Here is a 20,399-nt window from a genome sequence, read left to right on the forward strand (position 1 = left end):
TTAGTTACTCAAGAGAAGTTTCCAACACTATCTAGGTATATACTTAAATATAACAATTTTATTTCGTCAAATAGAAGTAGACTTTCCCCTGCCACTCTTTACTCTCAATACACCCGGCCACCATGTTATGTTTCACAGCTCGATAATAGACCATCATTGGTCGTCTATCGTAGACCAAAGTCGCAGAGACAACTCCTTGATATTTGATTTCACGTAGCTATCAAGAAAAGAGATGTCAGACATTATATCCCGAGCCAAAATACATAAAAAGTTCCTTGAAAAGCCACAGCCACATGTGCATATATATAAATATGCGCCACTGAAGATGTGTCACACAATAAAGGAACCTTGGAAAGTGACTTACAGATGCACGCCCCCAATCTTCAAAGGGCACCCGCTGCCCGTTTCGCGCAACAGTCAGCGGCGCCACGTCGTCGGTGGAATAAAATGTATTACCGAACCAATTGAGCGTGTCCAGTTCTTCTTCAAATGGATGGCCCGTGACAAGAATATATCCGTCCCATTCGCCGATCAGGTCGTCTGGCTGAAGGGGCTTGAGCTCGCGAAAGACAGTGTTGATTTTCCCATCAGTCACCCGAGGGTTCTTAGTGAGGGAGACAAATTTCTTGGCTGGGCTTGGCTGGAAACAATCGAATGACATGATTGGGAATTGGATTGTCATCTTGTGCGAGTAGTTGGCCTGGGTGCAGCCTAAGTGTCTTGAAATGCGAGGTCAAGTCTTTAGTTTCTAGCACGTGGATGTATGTATACCCTCCATCTTTATGTCTGTGTGGACTTCCTGTACTAAATATGAGAAATAAATGAGGTTCGCACAGAATGTAATTCCTATAAGAGTGAAAAACGGGCGCTTCCTGCGCTTGAGGCAAAAATCCCCAAGTATGTCACAAAAACTTTGATCTGCACCGAAGAAATTGGTGCCCATTTGGTGGCTCTGCTGGCTCGCTATTGTATCTGATTTGTTCGAAGCGAACCATCATATCCTGCCAGGAAGGGATCCTCGCATGGGAAATGCTGCCAATACCCCAACCTGCGAGTACCCGCAGCCTAAAATGCATCAGATCTTTCTAGCACTGGGTTGCATACCATGAAAAGAACACGACTTATGAATGAATAGGTGAAATATGGGATATGATGATTCTCTTGCCTAGTTGCCACATTCCAAGGGTAGCCTCGCCCCGCTTTGTGGCTGCTTTGCCTGGGTTGATCAATGATTGATAAAGAATGGGCTGTTATATAGTAGATATAACAGAGATTTGGAATTCTCGCTAGAAGCTCCTTTTTGGCGGGTAAATGGTTGAATACCTTGGTGTTCAATAGTCGCCAAGCAGGATGTATCAAAAGATATACCTATATAGGTAATAGCTTGATATTCCGGCTATTCTACCACATGAATGGCAATTGAGGCACAGGAATGTACGAGTAAACTCAATCCCCACCACCTTTTGACAGCAAGACAAAGCCGCAACCTTGGGAATCTCTCAATACTTTCACTACCTGAAGCAAAACACAGCCACATTCTTCGCGCTTAAACCCCTCATCCACAAAAGCATCTATAACATAATGCCAAGACAAAATGATAGCCATGATTCACCGGCTTACAGAAGCACAACGGATGCGCAGGAAAGATATAGCTTGTGAATATTTTGAACGCTAGCGATATTACTGACATGCATTTCTCCGAAACGCAACCTTGTTGGAAATCTGGTGCTATTGGTGGCCAGTGGTGGTGACTATGAAGGCTAGCAAATCACGCTGCTATAAGGAGAACGCGGACATACCGAAGAACCGGTTCTCAGTATACCAATAATGCTGGGCATTGCAGATGTTCTCACAGTCCGGAGTACACACTTTGGATACTGCGCTTGTTCAGAATACCGCTGTTCCAATCGTCACTTCTGCACGATTTGAACTCATAGTAACCTCAACCAGCAAAGCCCAACACCGGGGCCACACTGACAATTCACAACGCCCAACTCCTCACAACTTCAGTATAATCTTTGTCAATATCATTCCATTCCAAATTACTCCACCTCGCAGGCCTCTCAACAGCATCAACAAACTGCCTCAGCGCAAGCACCGTCTGCGCCGCCCAGCGTTCCTTGGTAACATTCCCAATCCCAACAGCCAACGGCGTCATAAGGATCCTCTCTATCTTCCCCTCCCCCTCCACAGCTCGATTATGTCCCTCGACCTGACACAACAAGCTCCAGACACACTCATAGACAATTTCCTTATCCCAGCGGACATCCGCAGGCTCACGCATCGTCGGACAGATAGCCACCCATCCGCAGCCGTATTTGTTTTGCTTCAGGTCATCTGGGAACTCCACAAGCGTGGACGAGCCTGGGGGTGCAAAACCACGCCATTTCTCGTACAAAACTGACTGCGCTGCGCGTGTCAGAGCATGGTAGTCCTGGCGTGGGCTGAAGGTCATTGAGATGGCGTGGTCGAAGGCTCCGTCGAGACGGGCGTAGGAGTTTGCTGGTGAGACGATTAGGTCGAAGGTTGTTCCTTCTGGGAGCGAGTTGAGGCGCTCGTTTATTGGGGTGATCTTTAGTTTTGCTGGGTCGTGGTCTGGCCAGCTCTTTTCGAGGGCATCGTTGAAGGCTGTTATGAAGTCTTTGTCCATGCAGAGCAGGAGGATCTCGGGAATGTTGGTTGTCATCCTTGGTTTGTTGGGGTGCAGTTTGTGAAGGGAAAAATATTGTGTGTTTGATAGAACCTGGCAGATTTTAGACAGGGTGTAGTTAAGTAAGTAGACGGAGCCTCAACCTCAGAAGGCATCAGCAGTTTACACAGCCCCGCTCCACAAAACCTGATGATGACTGTGGCTTTGCGTATTGTAGAAGACATGCGTCAATCTCTGAGTAGAGTATGAATCTATATTATACTAGGTACGTCTTACCTATGTTATATTGGAGATGCCTTTTTTTTCCCTTAGTGATATGACCCGAAAATGGTTATATCAAGTACATCTATACAAACTTTTGGCCCGCGCTACGTACAGCGTAATATATTGATAGAACATAAATTATATTTAACCAAATCAATGATATACTACTTCTCAGTAGACCAAGACATTCTCTATCGGGCTAATGCAATGAGGTTCGTCCTAACTAAATACAATATAATGTTGGTACCCGAAATTTAAGGTACTCCGGTGTCTCGGATTTCAAGACGGTCTTAAAATCCGAGAGAACTTGAGTATAAGTCCTTCAGCGCCTTTAGAAAGGAAACTCCCTTCTGTATCAATATAGCACTAATATTATACACGAGAAAACTCTCAATCATTTTTGTGCACCAAAAAACCACTTCATACAGGCTACATGTACACGTGAACAACAAGAAAAACTATACAAAGTATTCATTCATCCATACCAATATCTCTCTCTTTCCTCAGAGTTGGCTCCTCCGTCGAATCGGCACCACCTCCCACACCCGGACTGTCTTGAGTCGACACGTACCGAATCAAGCTTTCACACAACCGATCCAGAACCCACTCAGGCTCTGTCTGTTTTGCCAGCATGGGACTGTTCTCACCAATCCAATCCCAATTGAGAAGTCCAAATTCATCTTCATCATTGGCAAGAATTTCCTCACTTGTCGGCTGATTTCTCAGTGAGGGTGGCCGAGCTCGCGGATCCGTGAACTGAATGAGCCGGGTAAATTCGACCCATTCCTCATAGGAGTATCGTTTATGCTTTCCTTCTCGTGCCTGTTTTGAGGTGCGGCGAATAGCAAAGGCAAGTTGCTGGGTAAGCTCAAGTGTGGTCGGTTCGCGAACAAGTTCCTCGAGGCTTTGGTGCGGATGAGCCTCGGCTAAGTCGTCGCTTCCAGTATTAGATTGACTATCCTCAGTGTGCCCTCTTTCCCCGCTCTCGGGATCATCAGCTCCCTCAAGTGGGAAACCGCGCTCTTGCCGCTTTTTCTCTTGGCGAGACAGTACGAACTGGGCAATGCCGGGAATCCGAACTAAGCATGTCTTGTAGACGCGGGATTGAGGAAGCACGACGTAGTCGGCGACTACCTCAGTGGCGCGCTTGAAGCCGGCGACGACTGTGTCGGTCATCTCGGAAATGAGCATGGTCATGGTTGGGATGGCGATTAGAGACCATACCACAAAGAAAGGTCTTCCTGGATTCGACTCCGGTGTGAAATCGCCATAGCCAATGGTTAGCAGGGAGGTGAAGCAAAAGTAGAGTGATTCAAAGTAGGTCATGGTTTCCAATTTCCAGAACACCACTGCTCCGCAGGACCACACAATTCCGAATATAACGATGCTGATGATCAAATTGTTCCAGCGACGGAAGCGCATAGTGTCGTGTTGGATACGGCGCATAGCATCAAACCGATCTTTTTCTTCACGCATAATAAGGATCTTGGGTCGGCGAACCGTGGTAAGGGCGTTGATCGTGTTGCGAATTGGCCGACGATGCAGATGGCGATGAGGCTCGGATTTTGGGAGAGTGAGACCCGGAGGAGTGATAACTTCTCCATTAGTTGGGGGGTTCTCTTGAGTAGGTTCGAGCTCGTTAAAATCGACTGATCGCTCGAAAGTGGATTGCCGCTTCTGTTCAATGTGTTTCCGAATAACATTGTCGTAGTGAACCTCGCGAGCGAATTTAAAGATGCTTTGCACAACCAGTCCCAGAATGATAATTCCAATGACTGCATATGGCAAAATGAGACCTCGCCCGACGGCATCAATGGGAATTATGTTGCCATACCCTAATGTGAGAACGGTGACATCGGAGAAGAACAATGCATCGGCGAAAGAGATGCCGAGGACACGTTGGAAAATAGCTGCGCCAATTAACAGCCAAACAACCAATACAGTCATTTGTAAAATCAAGGTTCGTTGCTCGTCGGTAAGCGCGAAATGTTGCGGGTATTTACCCAGGAAATAGCCCAGCATGTTGATCATCAAGATGACGCTCAAGATAAAGTAAAGGACTGCCGCAATGATGGCACTCCAATAAGCCTGCGAGTAGACCCGATCAATGCCTACGGGAGGAGCATAGATATCTGTGGCTATCGTAATTCCACACAGCTACAAGCAAGCGTTAGGTCTAGGACATGAAAAATTAGAGACGTTACTCACGATTCCCGCGGCCATGAACCACAAAATGATCGTCACAGGCAAAGCTATAATATAGCGGACTATCTGGGTAAAGTTGAACAGTAAAAATGCATTGCCCACGATTCCGCAGAAAAGTGAAACGGCATTCAGGACAGTAGCCCTATCCGTGGTGTTAGAGAAACCAAGTTCAGGGTACCCTCGTGCTGTGGACTCACCAACGAGGGTCCGGATATCCTTCTTGAATGAAAGTTCCAGCAGCGCTTTCTTCATACGAAAGAATTTTGCTTCGCCATGGCACAACAAGCGCAACGATTGACATGACATTGGCGAGTGGTCCCGTTGTAGCGGCAACCAGCGGAATGGCCGTCGACGCAATCCACCATGACTGTGGCTCGTCATCTTCAGGTGGTCTCATATAAAATTGGCCCCGGATCCATTCCCATGGGGATAGCCCATGAGACTTGTTGTCTGTGGTCATTTCAACTTTCGTAGATCCATGTTGCATCGTTCAGCTAGCATGACCATGTGCCCAAATCGGGGGCAATCACAAGTCGAATGGTCCTTTGAGATCTGAGACTATAAATTGCAGATGTCTTAAAGCACCGCGTCACTTGCCAGGAACCAAATTTGAGCTAAGGCGAACTTCAAGGGGCGCATCCTCATCTATCCCCGGTAGGGTGAGATTGCACCAGGAGAGCGGAGATGGCGGATAGGATTTTGAGTAATTGTTGACTCTCAAGCAGGTCTTTGAAAATATTGACTTGAGAAATATCTCAGCTAATCATCTTAATTCGAGGGTTCAAGCACTACCTGGGTAAGTAGCAGTGTACTGCAAATGATGTCAACGATCATCTCTGACAGCTGGTGGTCCCGTGACCATCCCACGTGCGTCATCCATGGATCACTATTCTTCAACAAGTCAAAACAATAAAAAAACATTTGAACTACTGAAGTTATTGAGTATGAGGGTTTTGAACAAGTTTGGCAAATTTATTCTAAGAAACACCAAAATAGGTCTGACAGGGCAAATAAGGTTGCATGGCCACATGGACTTGCAATCCACCTCTAGAGCTGGCCCTAGCTATAATATAACGTAGGTAATCTTATGGCCTCTCCCCTAGGCAATTCCATAGGCTTATGCTTTCATATCAAGGTCAGATGGTCATTATTTCCATCTCATGTCTCCTAAGAGTGTCCACTACATATTATGATACAGCCGCTCGGCTCTTTTCTCCCGCTCAACCTTCAAAGTGAACGTCTCACAAGCTCGGCATGACTACAAATCAAGAAGGAGATTTGTAAACCAAGTCTTAGCCAATATATAAGCTAATAATTGGCTGATAACACATGTTTAAACATCTACCCAGCGAAATCAAGAGTATCACTTCCACCAAAGCTTCTATCCATACTAAATCCAACACCTTAATATCAACCACCATAATTCTATTTGATAGCCATCACCATCCTTTTTAGATTAATGCCTCAAACCCAGGATCACCATGCAACCCAAGACAAATCCAGATTTCATGCGCGCAACCCCCCACACCCCTGCCCCTCAGCTGTGATAGGGTCGCCACATCCTCGGGTACCCCCAACCAACGTGCATGCAGCATTTGCATTTGGAAACATAAGCCAATAGCAGCTGCGATCACCTGCATGAGAAAAACGCAAGTTGGTCCAACCGCCGGGACCTACACTTATATGAAATGTGACATCAGCCGCCATCATCGGAGTGATAGTACCTGCTTTGAAGGGCGTACAGCCAGTGAACGATCAAATAGCTATTGCATATATTAAAAACTGAACAACCAACGGCTTCCCACGGGGCGGTAATATGCGCTTTCTATGGTTCTACGGGGCGGGGTAGTGATCCACACTGTGCGATGTAGGTACTTGCATTGCGCAGGCGCTGGGGTGAGGGGTAGCTCCAGGGCTATCACATCACAGCCTGTTTTGGGTTTTTGGTGGATTTGGACGACGTGGAAATAGTATTGATTCTTACATTACACTGGAGAGACTTGAGATGGATATCAAATGACAGAATAAGAAATTATTAACGAGCGTCGGGGTGGTCTATGGGACGTTTGGGTCGTGCTGGTTCTATATGCAACCCGGTTCCTCCGAACCAATATCAAACCAAGCATAAAGGACAGGGAGATAGCAAACAGCTGTAATGCGAGTGACAAAGGAAATAAAAGAGCAAAAAACAAACAAGCACGTATATAAGAAATCGCAAGATGGTATCATCGAAGCAGAGTGACACGGACTTAAACGGCAAGACAGAACGGACTTGACGGCCAGAAATGAAATGATTAAACAAGGACGCCAGAAATGGAAGAGAATAGATCAGAAGGGCGCCATCCTATGAAGGAAACGATTTCAAACGCAAGGCGCCGGCACCAATAAAAGACGCAAAAAAAGCAAAAACGATGATCTTTTGTGTTGAACCCAGGGCAACATTTGCCGATGGATCAAAAAAACAGACAGTAAATGCGACGAGCAAATCCAGCCGAGGCCAAAGCAACACGCTCCAAATGCGATTCAACAAATGTCAAATTCTCCAAGTGTAGATAAGAAAAGCAGTAGTAGGAAAATCTGTCTCTTTGGGGGGTATCGTTCCCTGGCAGTCGGTAATAAAAAGAAGAAGAAAAACGTATGAAGAAAACATCCTAAGCAGCCGTCGGTCGGCGCAGAATTTCTTCGCAGTTGGCGTCGAATCGCATATTCCAGAGACGGATACTATTCATGAGCTTCTCTGTATTTTCAAGCTCACGGTCGCGACCGAAAATCGATTCGACAAATTCACAACCTGCATTGCGACCCATCGATACGGGCCCTTTGCCGCCTTCTCGCTTGGCGGCCTTCCACATATAAAGTTCGCAGCCCTTGAGGAGCTTCTTAAATCGGGACCAGAGGCGCTCGCCACTTTCCAGGAAGTCTTCAACGACTTCCTGCGCCTCCACACGTTGAATGCGAGGGAGACATTCGTCGGCCCTCTTTACTTTTCCCGCTAACTTAATCAACAATAGCCACAAGTCGCCCGCGACGTCGGCCATGGGAGTCGATGCCCCATGATGAAAGACGGTCCAGTCGTAGATCCACTTTCCGAGAGAGTTCGCATCAAACACACTACCAAGCAAAATGATCGGCGCCTCGGTTGGGTCCCAGTTTTTGATCGAATAGCCTGCTGGAATCCCTGCGGCCTCGGCATCATCTTCAGTGGCGGTGGGTGGCGGTTTGGCGGTAGCAGGAGGGGGTTTAGGTTTGCTGGGAGTGCGGGTTGATGTGGATTGGCGCCTGGTACGGGAGCGTCTGGCCGCTTCGATATCCTCGTTGTTAGGAGCCTGAGTGAAGTAAAAGTGAGAATCAGCTGGATTTGATTTGCGGTAAGAGGTCGAGGTGGTGCGACGATGTTGGCCAGAGCCATCTTGAGTGGGGTTCGAGGCCGGGGGATAGCCTGGGCGACCGGTATGGGACTCGCGGGCGTTGGTGCGCGGGACATCGAATGCTTCGTCGACCACATCTACATAGATGGGTCGAGTCTGCGATTGCGATGGGTGATATCCGTTGCCGAGGCCATCCCCCGTAGGATGACCGGTCGAGGAATATCGGTGGTGTTTGGGCTTTCCCGCAAAAGAAGCACTTACATGATCGTGCTTTCGCGATGGAATGCCATAGTCTGGGGTTGCTTCATAGTAGCCTTGTGGGTAGCCCGATGAATACCATGGTGTTTCTTTGGTGGCCGTGTAACTGGCCTTGCGGTTGTGTCGTCGCGAGGTGCCCCGGGGTGAAGCGTAGGAGTTGGCGAACTGAGAGGCGTAGTAGGCGTATTGAGGTGATGTGGGAGGTGATTGGGTGTAGTCGTAGGTTGACCACCCGGGTGGTGGACTGGAGTAATGATACATTATCGCACGAGCATATGGAGCACCAGTCGATCAGATAAATGTAAAATGGGAGGCGACAAGCCGAAAATGCAAACAATCCAAAAAGGTAGTTAAATGAAATCAGCCAAAAAAAAAGAACACCGAGTATATTATACAGGATATCGTGCACCCAAACAAAAATCGACGCCGACTTTAGAACTGCAGGTCAGATAGGATTTTTTTTTGATAGTAGGACCGTCACCGTGGTACGGTTTCTGATCGAAGAGAGGAGGGTTGAAACTGAATGTGCTGAGAGAGCATTTGAACGTTCTTCGGTCAATCCGAGGAAAAGAGAGAGAGTGCGTTTAGGGGATCCTGGGACCCAAGATCTCCTATTGATATAAAAGGAGATTGAGGAAAACAAAGAGCAGAGAGACCTCCGCTCCAAAAGATGTAATGGCTTTGAATTCAGTGGAGATAGGTGGAGAGAGAAAAATTTCAACCCGATCAAAGGGAAAAAGGAAGATGGATCCTAATGTCAGCGCCGGCGATATTGGCGCAGGCCAATCAGTGCATCCGCTAGTGGTCGGCGCGTGTGAGTTGGCGTTGTGGGCTGTGGCTTTAGGGTTCTTTCTTACAGGTATTGAAATTCTTGGATTTCAAGGTATTATATTTATTTCCTCTGAAATTCAGTTTATTTAAATTAAATATAGTATTCCCTTCTTCTGGACGGTAGTCCGTCTCTTTTATAGCTTGCGCTCGAGCTCAGCAATTGCATATTATGACTCAACTTCGGGTGGCAACCTTGCAAATACAATCGGCTCACCACTCTAGTAGAAACTGGTACATTCTATTTCACTCTTGAATCTACCATAACCAAAGTACCATCAAGTCTCGATGTCACTACCCCTCAAGCTAGTCCAGATGGAGAGGCTTCCATTGGACGCTATATGCAAACCGCTTGGCTCATAGCCCCTCAGTTGAATCGGGCAGCGGACAACTGCATTTTTCTCGGTGTCTTTGACTTTTCTGGTCTCAAGGCAACTGCCCAGCGAGTCTTTTTCTGGCTCTTGGTGGACTGACTCACTCTGAGTAAAGCAAAAAAAAAACAGGCGTGAATGTCGCCACTAAGACATAGTGTGATTCCATAAACATCTTACTGGCTGCCTTACAGCTCTCTGGTGATGGAACTAACTTAGGTCACCCCTCCATCAGCTGGCGTGTCATGGTTGGGTTGGATGGGCGCAACGCCATGTGCTTGACTTCCAGAACTAGACTACATTTTCTATGCCTCGTACAGTTCATCTGCATGAACGCCATCATTAGTTGCAGCAACACGGAGAATACTGTATACGAGCAAAATGGTACTTTATATCGGTCATATGAAAGAAATATCCTCTACTAGTAATTACCGATGCAAGTCCTTACCATAGGCAGCGCTCGATGTATGCAGTGCTCGATCAAGCAAACTACAGTCGGTTCCATGGTTGAACCGACGGCATCCCAGATTTCATAACGGCCCATCCCGTCTCGTCCAGTGGTTCAGACTCCACTAAACCCCCAGACAATTCGGATATTATTGCATTATTACTATCTGTAACATATACGGACACGTTGCCATGGCAAAAGAAACGACTAATGAGCCCCATCAGCATGGAATATATCTTTTACACACACACATCCACTTCGCACTGCCATCTTGGGCGACATCACGGGCCCTGCATGGGCTTTACCGCTGCGTCGCTGGGCAGCAACCGCCATTTTGGGCAAAAATATACAGAATTCGCAGACCGCAACTTGCTTCTTGAGTCTGACCATCAATATCTTGAGTGGGCTGAAAAATCTTCCGCCTAGTAGTAAAAATAGCATAACTTATTATCAAGTACAACATGAAATCGAGGGATGCGCAGCGGCTGTGTACAACGCGTTAGGATCGAAGCCGCATAATGGGGGGCAGTGTCCTCCAACCATAGGTAAAATGAAGTCACATCTCGATCACCAAACTGTTATGTATCCATTTTGACATTTGGCTGCTAACGGTTCATTGTTTCAGCGTGGGGCGATGAACAATAGACGACTCGCTATCGTTGCGATCGCATACAATTTCAAGCCCTAGTCTGCCTTTTTGGGACTGGTCTGACACCAACCAGCACTATCAGATATGCAGTGTGCGTCATGACCGGCAGTACTCCGTACTATATGTTGTATAGACTACACACTAATATTACAACGATATCTAGAACTGTTCTCAATTTTATGAAACAGTGCACATGCCTCTGTATGTTCAACGTAAAGAACAGGACTACCGCAACTTTGCGCAGCCACAAATACCACAAATACCAACACAGTTTTTACGCTCACGCACCAAGTAAAGGGATGAAAGACGGAATTTCCAGCGCGTCCTTGCTGCCCACACAAAAGAATCCCAGGCCCACCCCTGATTCGAGGGTTTTGTTTTTCTTGAATGACTCAACCCTTCGAGAATCCCCCCTGTCTTAGCCAACCAGCCAAACAGAAGGCAAAAACCTGTCCTGCACTGCCGATCATCTAGGGTTGCACATGGCTTATTTTTATTTATTTTCCAAATAATCAATTAAATCACCCACCTAACATGTTTTTTTTTGTATCTGCACGATAGATCTCACATGCAGGCAGCATATTAAAAAAAAAAGAAATGTAGACGTATCTGCCCACCATAGATAATCCAGCGTCTAACAGATCTTACTTGACAACGCCCCCTATTTTCACTTCCTGCGCCACTCCAACACAAGCTGATTTCAGCCAGGACGGACAAAAAGAATGAAAAATAAGTCGATATAATATTTATTTAATTTTAGTGCGTAACGCCAACTCGCCTAAGAGTCATGGAATTTCTGGAACAAGGTTTAAAGCCCAAAAACCCACACCAACGAGCCCGCTAACAAGGCTGCAGGGGGGGCCAACGGGCTGGAAGCCGGGATGCATATTCCCTCGGCTGTAGGAACATAACCTTGAAGTGGCGCACGGGGACACGCACACAACTATTTGTACACCGTCCCCCCTGAGCGAAATAATTGGCTCTATCTAATTTATATCCCGTGCTTCTCGTGCGACATGCGACTCACGCAGTAGGTAAGCTTAGTATGGCCTACAGTTGATGTATCATCCCTAATCCATATGCTCAAAGCGCGGCGGCTTAACGGCTCAACATCCTGGCGAGACAATCGGGTTTTGGATATAGGGGGTGAGTGCCTAGACTGCCGTGTGGATACTGCGTACTCCGTTACTCCGTGCGGATTACAGAACCCTGGTAGACTGCGGGTTTTAATGTGGGCTTAATTAATAAATTTGCTTTTTGATATCAAGCCAACTCCGGAAGTACAGGGGAGTGGTAATGATAACAGGCCTTTTCCTACACTTGCAAGCACCTACCTCCTTACCCCCTAGCCATCTAATTAAACATGCACGCACGCCCTGGGCAAGATCCATAAAAACTATATCACATGAATAGTATTTGCGACAGAATCCTATCTATCTGCCACCCCTTGCACGAGCGGATGTCGGCTTTGCCGGCGGAGGATCAAAACAAAACCTTGAGCCCATTTTAGGGTTTGCTACTGGTATTCTAGGCCCGTTGGAATACTAGCGGTCGGGGGGATCGGATCTTCGAGGGTAATAATTAGTGTGTGTATTATGGATATTGGGCTTGTGTATTGAGCCATTGAAGTTTTCATTGTGCGTGCTGATCATATAGGGCTTGGATCTCTGCCCTTGCCCTGTGCCCTATAACGTATGTACTCCGTGGGCGCCTATAGGTCTAGGTCTGGGTTAGGTGCTTGGTGGTACTTTTGTCGTTGTGCCGTGAGATTCGTGATAGGGGAGGGGGCTTTCGATAGTTGTTTTATGGTGGTCCTTGTGCGCCTTTTTTCCCTATTTTTGCGCATACTTCGACTCGGTTTGGTTATCTCCGAGTGGCTTGGGCCAGCCCCTATTTGGCCTTTGGGCCTTGATAGTGTAGAATGAACATAGATTCTATTCGGTACAACGTATTATGAAGGACTTTTGTACAGGTGGAGCAGATGACTATGGATTGCTTGTGAATAATGAGTGAACGGTGAGCCCGTTGATTGATAGGTTCATTCCATGGACAAGATTGTGACCTATATTTGGATGGTTATCCTGTTTGTTTTATGTTGTAGGTATATGTACCTACGGAGTAGGCATGCATAATTTCTATTTTAGCCCCTAACACACTCAAAAAAAAAGAAAAGCCAGTATGTACAACGTAGATAGTATTGGCTAGAGGCAATATTGCGGTATATACGGAGTAGAATGAATGGTATCATGTTTATCAAAACCCAACACGCAAGTCGCTGATCCTCGAACAAAGAAAAATCCAATGAGTCCTCCCACCAGAATGCTGTAAAGCTGAAACCGAAAGCATATAGCTTTAGCGAAGATTAAAGAAAAGGAGGTATATATAGTAAGCCGTCTATGCAACCATGTACTCGCCGTCCCCCCGCTTGGCCTGCATAACTCGGGACCAACGGAAGGCCTGCGATGAGGCTGGTGCCCTGCCGCCAGCCAGCGGAGGCGGGGGACCAATCCCGTTAGGATAAATTGGAAATGAAGATTCATCAGAATGCTCAGCCCAGATCCCTTCCAGAAGCTCTAGGCAGGAAAGGTTGTTGATAAAACCAGAGTCCTTGGAGATATCCTTGCAGCGATTGCGGATGATCGAACGGTGATCGTCCTGGACACACTCCGAGCCGACAATGAACAGTGGCCAGAGAAGATATACATCGGATTGCACGGTAATGAGGCAGTGCATGGCAAGCTGGACAAGGTGCTGGATACGGCCATGAGACGATGGAAGGGTTGGTTCCGCTAGACGTTCACAGTAGAGAAGGGCAGCATGACGGAAACACTCCGAGATCTGGAAGACATCCTGGAGATTCTCGGGTGCCACTTGATATGCCGACGAGGAATTTGGTGGCGTCACATACGTAGTGGAGTTCCAAGTCATTGTAGATGCAGATAAGGGCGGCGAAGGGAAAGCGGCCTGAGCAGGTGGGTCGAATCGCCAGGATTCGAGTCGCTGCCTGAGCGAATACCACTCTGTCCAGAATTCTGGAGAGGAAGGACGACGGGATGAGTCACTGCTTTGCGGCGGCGTGGGAAGAGAAAAGCCGTATTCCGGTGAGGAGCCCATTCCGGGATTGGGCACAACTGTTTCCCAACCCGGGAACAGCATATTAGGAGGGAGAGAGGCAGTGGAGACAGCAGCGTCACCCGGGCGCGATAGGTTGGGCTCTTGATCCTGACTGAGAAGATTCAAACGTCCCAGCTGAGAAATCAACTTGAACAGACGACCATCACAGCCGGCCAGGTTCTCTAGACCCCATTCTCCATCGGTTATGGAGCTGATCTCCAAACATGTTCCGCGGAGCTGCACATCACGGTCATTTGTAGTTGCCGTCAATGTATCAAACCACGAGAACATGCGGATGAACCATTTGACGTCATCCGTTACGACACGAGAATGGCGCATTCGGATCGCAAGTAGTCTTGTTACTCCAGCAAATTGTGCACGGAATCCAGCAACGCCAGTATCACAGCCGTGGAAAAGACAGAGTATCAACAAAGTTGCGAGTACGGAGTCTGACAATCTGCGACGAGGGTCGGCCAAATCTGCGTTTAGAGCCTTGACGGCCATCCCTCGATGGTGATTTTCTTCTCTGATATATCCTTCGACCATTGAGATGCCATATCGATCTTGGAAATCTTCATCGGTGAGGGCGCGGTGAGCCATTGATGACATGCGTGCCGGCAGAGTTCGTTCTGTAGAGAGATGATTGTGCTGTCGCCTCTGGCGCAAGTTGCTGGTAGCCAGCGTTGCAATCGCCTCCTGCAGAGCCTCGCTCTCCATCGCCAAGCGTATAATGTGAGTTCGGAATGGATTTGTTGGGGTATCGAAGGCAACAATCATGGGCGCAATGACTTCGGCGTAGTAGCTAATGAGATAGCGAATACGCGGGGTTCTCCCCACAGATCGTGCCAAGAGGAGCTGAGAGAGTGACGGAGAATGGGCGGCGTTCCAAAGCACATGATAATTAGGGTCGTATTTGACATCCTCTTCGTCCGCATCTTGTGACGCTGGGGGAGTAGCAGCCTGGGATGGGGGTGGGACTGCAGTCGGCCAAACCAAAGAGTCGGAATTAGCCATCGGGCTTTGGATGGGCGCATATAGCAATGGCGTCTCCGAGGTCATATTTTGGCTCGTATTGTTGAGAATCATCGGCCGACTGGGTAATGGAAGCCCTGAAATCGCAGGCGGAGCAGTAAGTGTGTTCGACCACGACTGAGGATCTGGCATGTCCATTGTCCAAGCCATATTTGAAGACATGTCGAAGGCAGCTGGCATCATGGGCGGACTACCTTCCAGTTTCACACTCGGCATGCTGGCACCAAACGATGCCATTGCAGGACCGGTGGATGGAGGCATCGGGGCGGAAGCATTACTAGGCACTCGTGAAGAAGACGGGCCGCTGCTGCTTGAGGCCTTCTGTTGTGATTTCGCAGAATTTCCCGACAATTTTCCTTCCGATTCCATCACCGGGAGCTTCTGGCCCCGGAGTTTGCCTCGACTTGCGACTCCAACACCCCATGTCAACGTCGTCTTGTATCCGGAACATTCGCGGCCGAGTTCGAGGCACTGGGAGCAATAGGGTCGGCGCCGGTCACATCGTGCTCCTCGCTTGGAGCAGGCAAAGCAGTCGTCTGCGGCTCCGCTGACCACGGTTCTCTTACGGCGTTTTCGGATCGGAGCGTTCGGGTCGGTTTTGCGGGATTTCCCCTTGGGCGCGGGGTCTTGCGCGGGACGATCTGCATTATCAGAGGCGGAGGCCATCTTGAACGGGCGTGGGCAATGCCCGCACGGAGTCCATTCGTTCAGACCTTAAAAGAACTGTTCGATTGGAGTAATGGGTGTCCGCGCGGCGTAGATTTATTTTGGGGGGGGGNNNNGGGGGGGGGAAGATTTGTAATGGGGGCGGAAATATCGAATCCCACTAGATCGACGAATTCGCAGAGGGGGTCTGGGGGAAAGACGTATTTAAATAGGAGTAGTAAACCCTCTAAGTTCTGGAGACTGAAAAAGAAGGAATAATATGACGGAGAAAGATTGGGGGGTGGATATGCGATCTTCCCCGGTGGAGGCTGATCCGCACTTTAGTCGTCTAGAAAGAACTGACCAGGGTGGATTGGGGCGCCTTTTCGAAAAGGCAAATGGTTCCACGGTGATCTTGAAACCATTCGTATCATTGGAATAATATCCCTCAAGTGTCTCACATGTGTTTCGATTCGATCTTGTTCCATAAATTTGCCTTATTGGCCTTATAGCGTGTGCTAGTTAAAAATAGTTAGCAGACCAGTTAGCAGACCTCGGCTTTCAGGTACACACTCGGTGCATTTCACGGATCTCATACCTCATATCCAAGATAAGAACATTGAATCCTTCGAATGATCCAAAATTAATTATATCGATATAACAATATCCCAGACAATGCTGGTCCAATTCGTGAATGTACGCAGGTTACTTGTTGGCGTAGACCTGCCAAGCCGCGTAGGCTAATCTTCTTTCCGCCCGGAGTCCCTGGAGTGATGCGCCACAACTCTGCAACCCATCGCGCTCTGTGAATCGGATATATTACTTTATATTCTCCGTAACCCTTTTTTCTTTCTAGACTTGGTGAAAGTTGATCGGCGTGGCCGTGCGCCGCTTCCTAAACCCCTGGATCAAAGCGCAGTTACCCCGAACTATCTAGCAATAATGAGTGCTTTTCGACCCGGAAGAGCGAAAGCGCTCGTACTCGCGATGCTCGCTGTGATTCTAGTGTGCACCGTCTACTTTTACCGGTCCCCGATCACCGCATCCTCCACCGTCCCCTTAGTCCCAAACACAGCATTCGAGGTTCCACTCACGGAACGACAGAAAGACTTCTGGAAAGTCCTCCGACCCATAATTGAACGCCACAAACCGAGTTGCCCTTCCCCGGAAAAGCGCGGCGATGTCGCAGCTCAACACTTTGACCCCACAAAAGAAGCGCCGCGACCCGACCTGACAGGCCTGAGCGAGGAAGATGTACGCAAAATGGAAGAAGCCCATGCGGCCTTCATCGAGGATATCAAGAAGTCGGACAAGGAGTTGAAGCCGATCCATACCCCAGGAAAGCGAGGACTGGTATCGACAGCTGGCTCGACGTATCTACCTGTTTTTGTCTCGTCACTGCGCATGCTCCGCCGCGCGGGGTCAACGCTGCCGGTTGAGCTCTACATGAAGGATGCCACCGAACACGAGAAACATGTTTGCAACGAGGTGCTTCCCAAACTCGATGCGCGGTGCTTGGTGTTGGCGGATGTGGTGGGTAAAAACATCATTGAACATTATCAACTCAAGATCTTCGCAGTTCTTTTCTCATCCTTCGAAGAGATTGTCTGGATGGATGCCGACTGCTTCCCACTTGGCAAACCCGAGGACCTGCTCGACTCGGAGCCATTCAAAACCAATGGTCTTGTCACATGGCCCGACTTCTGGGCTTCCTCCGCATCTCCGTTATACTACAGAATTTCGCGCCAGCAGGCACCATCTATGGCTGCCAGACAGTCGTCGGAAACCGGGGCATTCTTAGTCTCTAAGAAAACCCATTCCCTAGCTCTTTTGCTGGCGGCGTATTATAATTTCTACGGCCCCTCGCATTATTTCCGCTTGTTAAGTCAAGGAGGACCTGGCGAGGGGGACAAAGAAACCTTTATCCAAGCTGCCTCCGCTGTAGGCGCGCCTTTCTACACTGTCAGTGAGAGGGTGCAAGCCATTGGACACGCGAATGCGGATGGGCTGTCTGGATCAGCTATGGCACAGTCAGATCCACGCGAGGACTTTGCCTTGATCCAGCAGGATAAGTGGCGCATAAAAGACGAGTCCGTTGCCCCCGCACCACACATCTTCTTCATCCACGCAAACTACCCTAAGTTCAACCCCGGCGACCGGATCTTCGGCATGGGATGGGAAACAACACCTACCTTGAAGGAAGATGGCTCAGATGGACGCGCCTGGACGGCACCCCCAGATACAATTAGGCGATTTGGATACGATGTCGAAAAGGCTTACTGGGAGGAGATCAAATGGGTGAGCTGCACACTCGAAACGGCGTTCAAAACGTGGGAGAACAAGGTGGACCTGTGCAAGAGAGTCGAGGAGTACTGGGGCCATGTCTTTGCTGAGCCGCATGACGATGATCCGAAGTTTACTTTGGATGGTTGATCTCATGGCTCACTAGCACATTATGTGCCTTGGGCTTCTCTTCGGCTTGCACAGCCTCCCCTTTCCTCCCTCCCAACAGGATCCCGGTGTTTGGCCTAAATCCAACGGCCCCGGATATATGCCTCCTCCTATTGCCTCAGCGTCTGCGGTAATAAGCCCTGTCTTGGTTGGCAGTGGGGGTCATTCACTACCCAACCCATTTCTTCTGGCTAAATAAGTCAGGGACCCTACTGGAACGGTTACAGCTATCCGATGCCTGTCACTTCGGATTTATATAGACTGTCGAAATGTCATCTTGTACAATAGTTCGGCCGTTGAAATCTCGGATCTCGTACATATCGGGATAATTGTTTAGAAAGCGATCTCATGACATATGTTCTATTTATTCCTACATCTTACAATGACATACCTGGGTTAAACCCGCATTTTGCCTCGTCATCTAGATTACTACTATCCCGGTTCTCGGTTCTACGTGGAGAAGTGTAAATAATATATGACGCCATCTTATGTGTGCCACTTGCCGTGTAGTTAACAACTGGAAGTGGCATAATATTTGACATGTGGGGAGCATTTCGAATGATAGCGTTGAATTATACCAAGTTATCAGAAATATTCACGGGTCACGATTGCAAACACCTAGGTACCTACCTATACTTGCTTCAAGATCTCTTGAAAGTTGCTGTATACAAGCTACACATGTTTAACACCCATCTGTCATATCTTCAATGTAGGTATTCATTCAATGGCCCGTCACTCATTCAAGAGAACGTTAGACCAGATATCATTATTATCGTACATCATGTTCCGCCACCGACCCCTCCATCCCTGGTTGATGAATATTAAATTCCAATCAGAAGACACGAGGGGGGTACTTTGTTTTGTGGGATCAAAACACAAATTTAGTGCTTGATACCCTTGTCCCTCAGACGCTGCTCATCCTCAGCCTTGAGCTCAGCATCAATCTGAGCACCCTTGGAGGGAGCATTACCATGCAACCTAGCCTGTATCAAGCTAACGTTAGCAAATGCGTCTTGATAAAAAGGGCTTTCATGTGAGTCACTGCTGTATGCAACTTACAGGCTTGGTAGGATCTTGCTTGCTCAACTCAGCCTCGGGGTTATTCTCGCTGTGATGCTTGGAGGAGTCGGGCTTGTTCTCCTGGGAGGCAAGCTTGTTGGCAATGGAGCGGCCGTCCTTGGAATCAAGGTTACTGTGGCTATGAGGCATCCCCTCTGCATAACGGGCGCGCTGTTGGAGCTCAGACAATGGGGCGTTGCGCTGATCGCCTGCTTCGTAGATACTGGGGTTTCCAACGCTGGAATGACCCGAGCCTGAGAAGTTTGACATGTTGTGTAGGTATAGAGTGAGTTTGGGAATCGCTGAGTTGAGAATGGTTGTAAAAGAAGTAGTTCGTTTCAATGGAAGAGGAATTGATCGATTTTTCTACTGGAAAAATTCGATCTTATACTTGCCTCTGTATGATGTGATGTCATGCTGGAGTCACTGAAATCATAGTGGGGCGTAGTCCGGTTTAGGGGCAAAGACAACAGATCCTGTTCGTTTCTGATCGTATGTGCTCTGGACCCTTCTTTGGGGTTCTGATCTGAAAAAAAACCGTTGCAATCAAGGCAGTGGTACTCGATGACATTGATGATTGACTTTACGAAGTAGAGTTCCAGTTACTAACTAGTGCCCGCCCCACTTTATACTTGTTCACGTACTTTGTAAAATGATGTAGCTATAGCACCTAGGTATTGTGTAATACTATTGTGGAAACTAGCTACGTTGGTTTCGTGATTTATTAGCATGACTTAATGCAAATATATTTGTGCCTATTGACTTCATCTTGCGGATATTGTTTTCGTGGATGTGGTCTATCCAATCCGTAAGCGGCTTAGATATCCTTCTGATGTAGGCATACTCGCAAATCTAAGGTACTACCTATTTTTTTTCTTAAAAATATACCCTTGATTTCAAAATCAACTTACTTGTAGAAAGAAAAGAAAAATTGAAGTTTTATATTAGGATATCATACCAAATGTTGAACCTGCAGTGACCCACTTCAGCCGTCGAAGTGCACTGCGATTGATGGAGAGAACACCAACTTTACGTTGTATTGAACGCTGTAGTCGTA

The 20,399-nt window shown here is 47.9% G+C and overlaps 7 protein-coding genes across 7 annotated transcripts; 1 reads left to right on the forward strand and 6 right to left on the reverse strand.

The window, feature by feature from the left end:
• Nucleotides 1–58: 58 nt before the first annotated feature.
• Nucleotides 59–682, reverse strand: PEX2_097180 (uncharacterized protein; the record flags this gene model as incomplete). Its single annotated transcript, XM_016746988.1, has 2 exons — nucleotides 59–217; nucleotides 365–682. 2 exons carry the CDS (start codon nucleotides 680–682, stop codon nucleotides 59–61), a joined length of 477 nt encoding a protein of 158 aa, XP_016598287.1.
• A 1,299-nt stretch (nucleotides 683–1,981) lies between these two features.
• On the reverse strand, nucleotides 1,982–2,686 carry PEX2_097190 (uncharacterized protein; the record flags this gene model as incomplete). The annotated part of the gene is made up of 1 exon (XM_016746989.1): nucleotides 1,982–2,686. One exon carries the CDS (start codon nucleotides 2,684–2,686, stop codon nucleotides 1,982–1,984), a length of 705 nt encoding a protein of 234 aa, XP_016598288.1.
• Nucleotides 2,687–3,385: 699 nt separating this feature from the next.
• Nucleotides 3,386–5,579, reverse strand: PEX2_097200 (potassium channel family protein; the record flags this gene model as incomplete). Its single annotated transcript, XM_016746990.1, has 3 exons — nucleotides 3,386–5,071; nucleotides 5,123–5,261; nucleotides 5,317–5,579. The coding sequence occupies 3 exons, from the start codon at nucleotides 5,577–5,579 to the stop codon at nucleotides 3,386–3,388; spliced, it is 2,088 nt and encodes a 695-aa protein (XP_016598289.1).
• Nucleotides 5,580–7,770: 2,191 nt separating this feature from the next.
• Nucleotides 7,771–9,006, reverse strand: PEX2_097210 (uncharacterized protein; the record flags this gene model as incomplete). The annotated part of the gene is made up of 1 exon (XM_016746991.1): nucleotides 7,771–9,006. One exon carries the CDS (start codon nucleotides 9,004–9,006, stop codon nucleotides 7,771–7,773), a length of 1,236 nt encoding a protein of 411 aa, XP_016598290.1.
• Nucleotides 9,007–13,435: 4,429 nt separating this feature from the next.
• On the reverse strand, nucleotides 13,436–15,853 carry PEX2_097220 (Zn(II)2Cys6 transcription factor; the record flags this gene model as incomplete). The annotated part of the gene is made up of 1 exon (XM_016746992.1): nucleotides 13,436–15,853. The coding sequence occupies one exon, from the start codon at nucleotides 15,851–15,853 to the stop codon at nucleotides 13,436–13,438; it is 2,418 nt and encodes an 805-aa protein (XP_016598291.1).
• A 921-nt stretch (nucleotides 15,854–16,774) lies between these two features.
• On the forward strand, nucleotides 16,775–18,265 carry PEX2_097230 (alpha-mannosyltransferase; the record flags this gene model as incomplete). Its single annotated transcript, XM_016746993.1, has 1 exon — nucleotides 16,775–18,265. One exon carries the CDS (start codon nucleotides 16,775–16,777, stop codon nucleotides 18,263–18,265), a length of 1,491 nt encoding a protein of 496 aa, XP_016598292.1.
• Nucleotides 18,266–19,164: 899 nt separating this feature from the next.
• PEX2_097240 (uncharacterized protein) lies at nucleotides 19,165–19,612 on the reverse strand (the record flags this gene model as incomplete). The annotated part of the gene is made up of 2 exons (XM_016746994.1): nucleotides 19,165–19,266; nucleotides 19,343–19,612. 2 exons carry the CDS (start codon nucleotides 19,610–19,612, stop codon nucleotides 19,165–19,167), a joined length of 372 nt encoding a protein of 123 aa, XP_016598293.1.
• Between the last annotated feature and the right edge of the window lie 787 nt (nucleotides 19,613–20,399).

Source organism: Penicillium expansum (genome assembly GCF_000769745.1).
Source record: "Penicillium expansum strain MD-8 chromosome Unknown contig343, whole genome shotgun sequence".
NCBI lineage: Eukaryota > Fungi > Ascomycota > Eurotiomycetes > Eurotiales > Aspergillaceae > Penicillium > Penicillium expansum.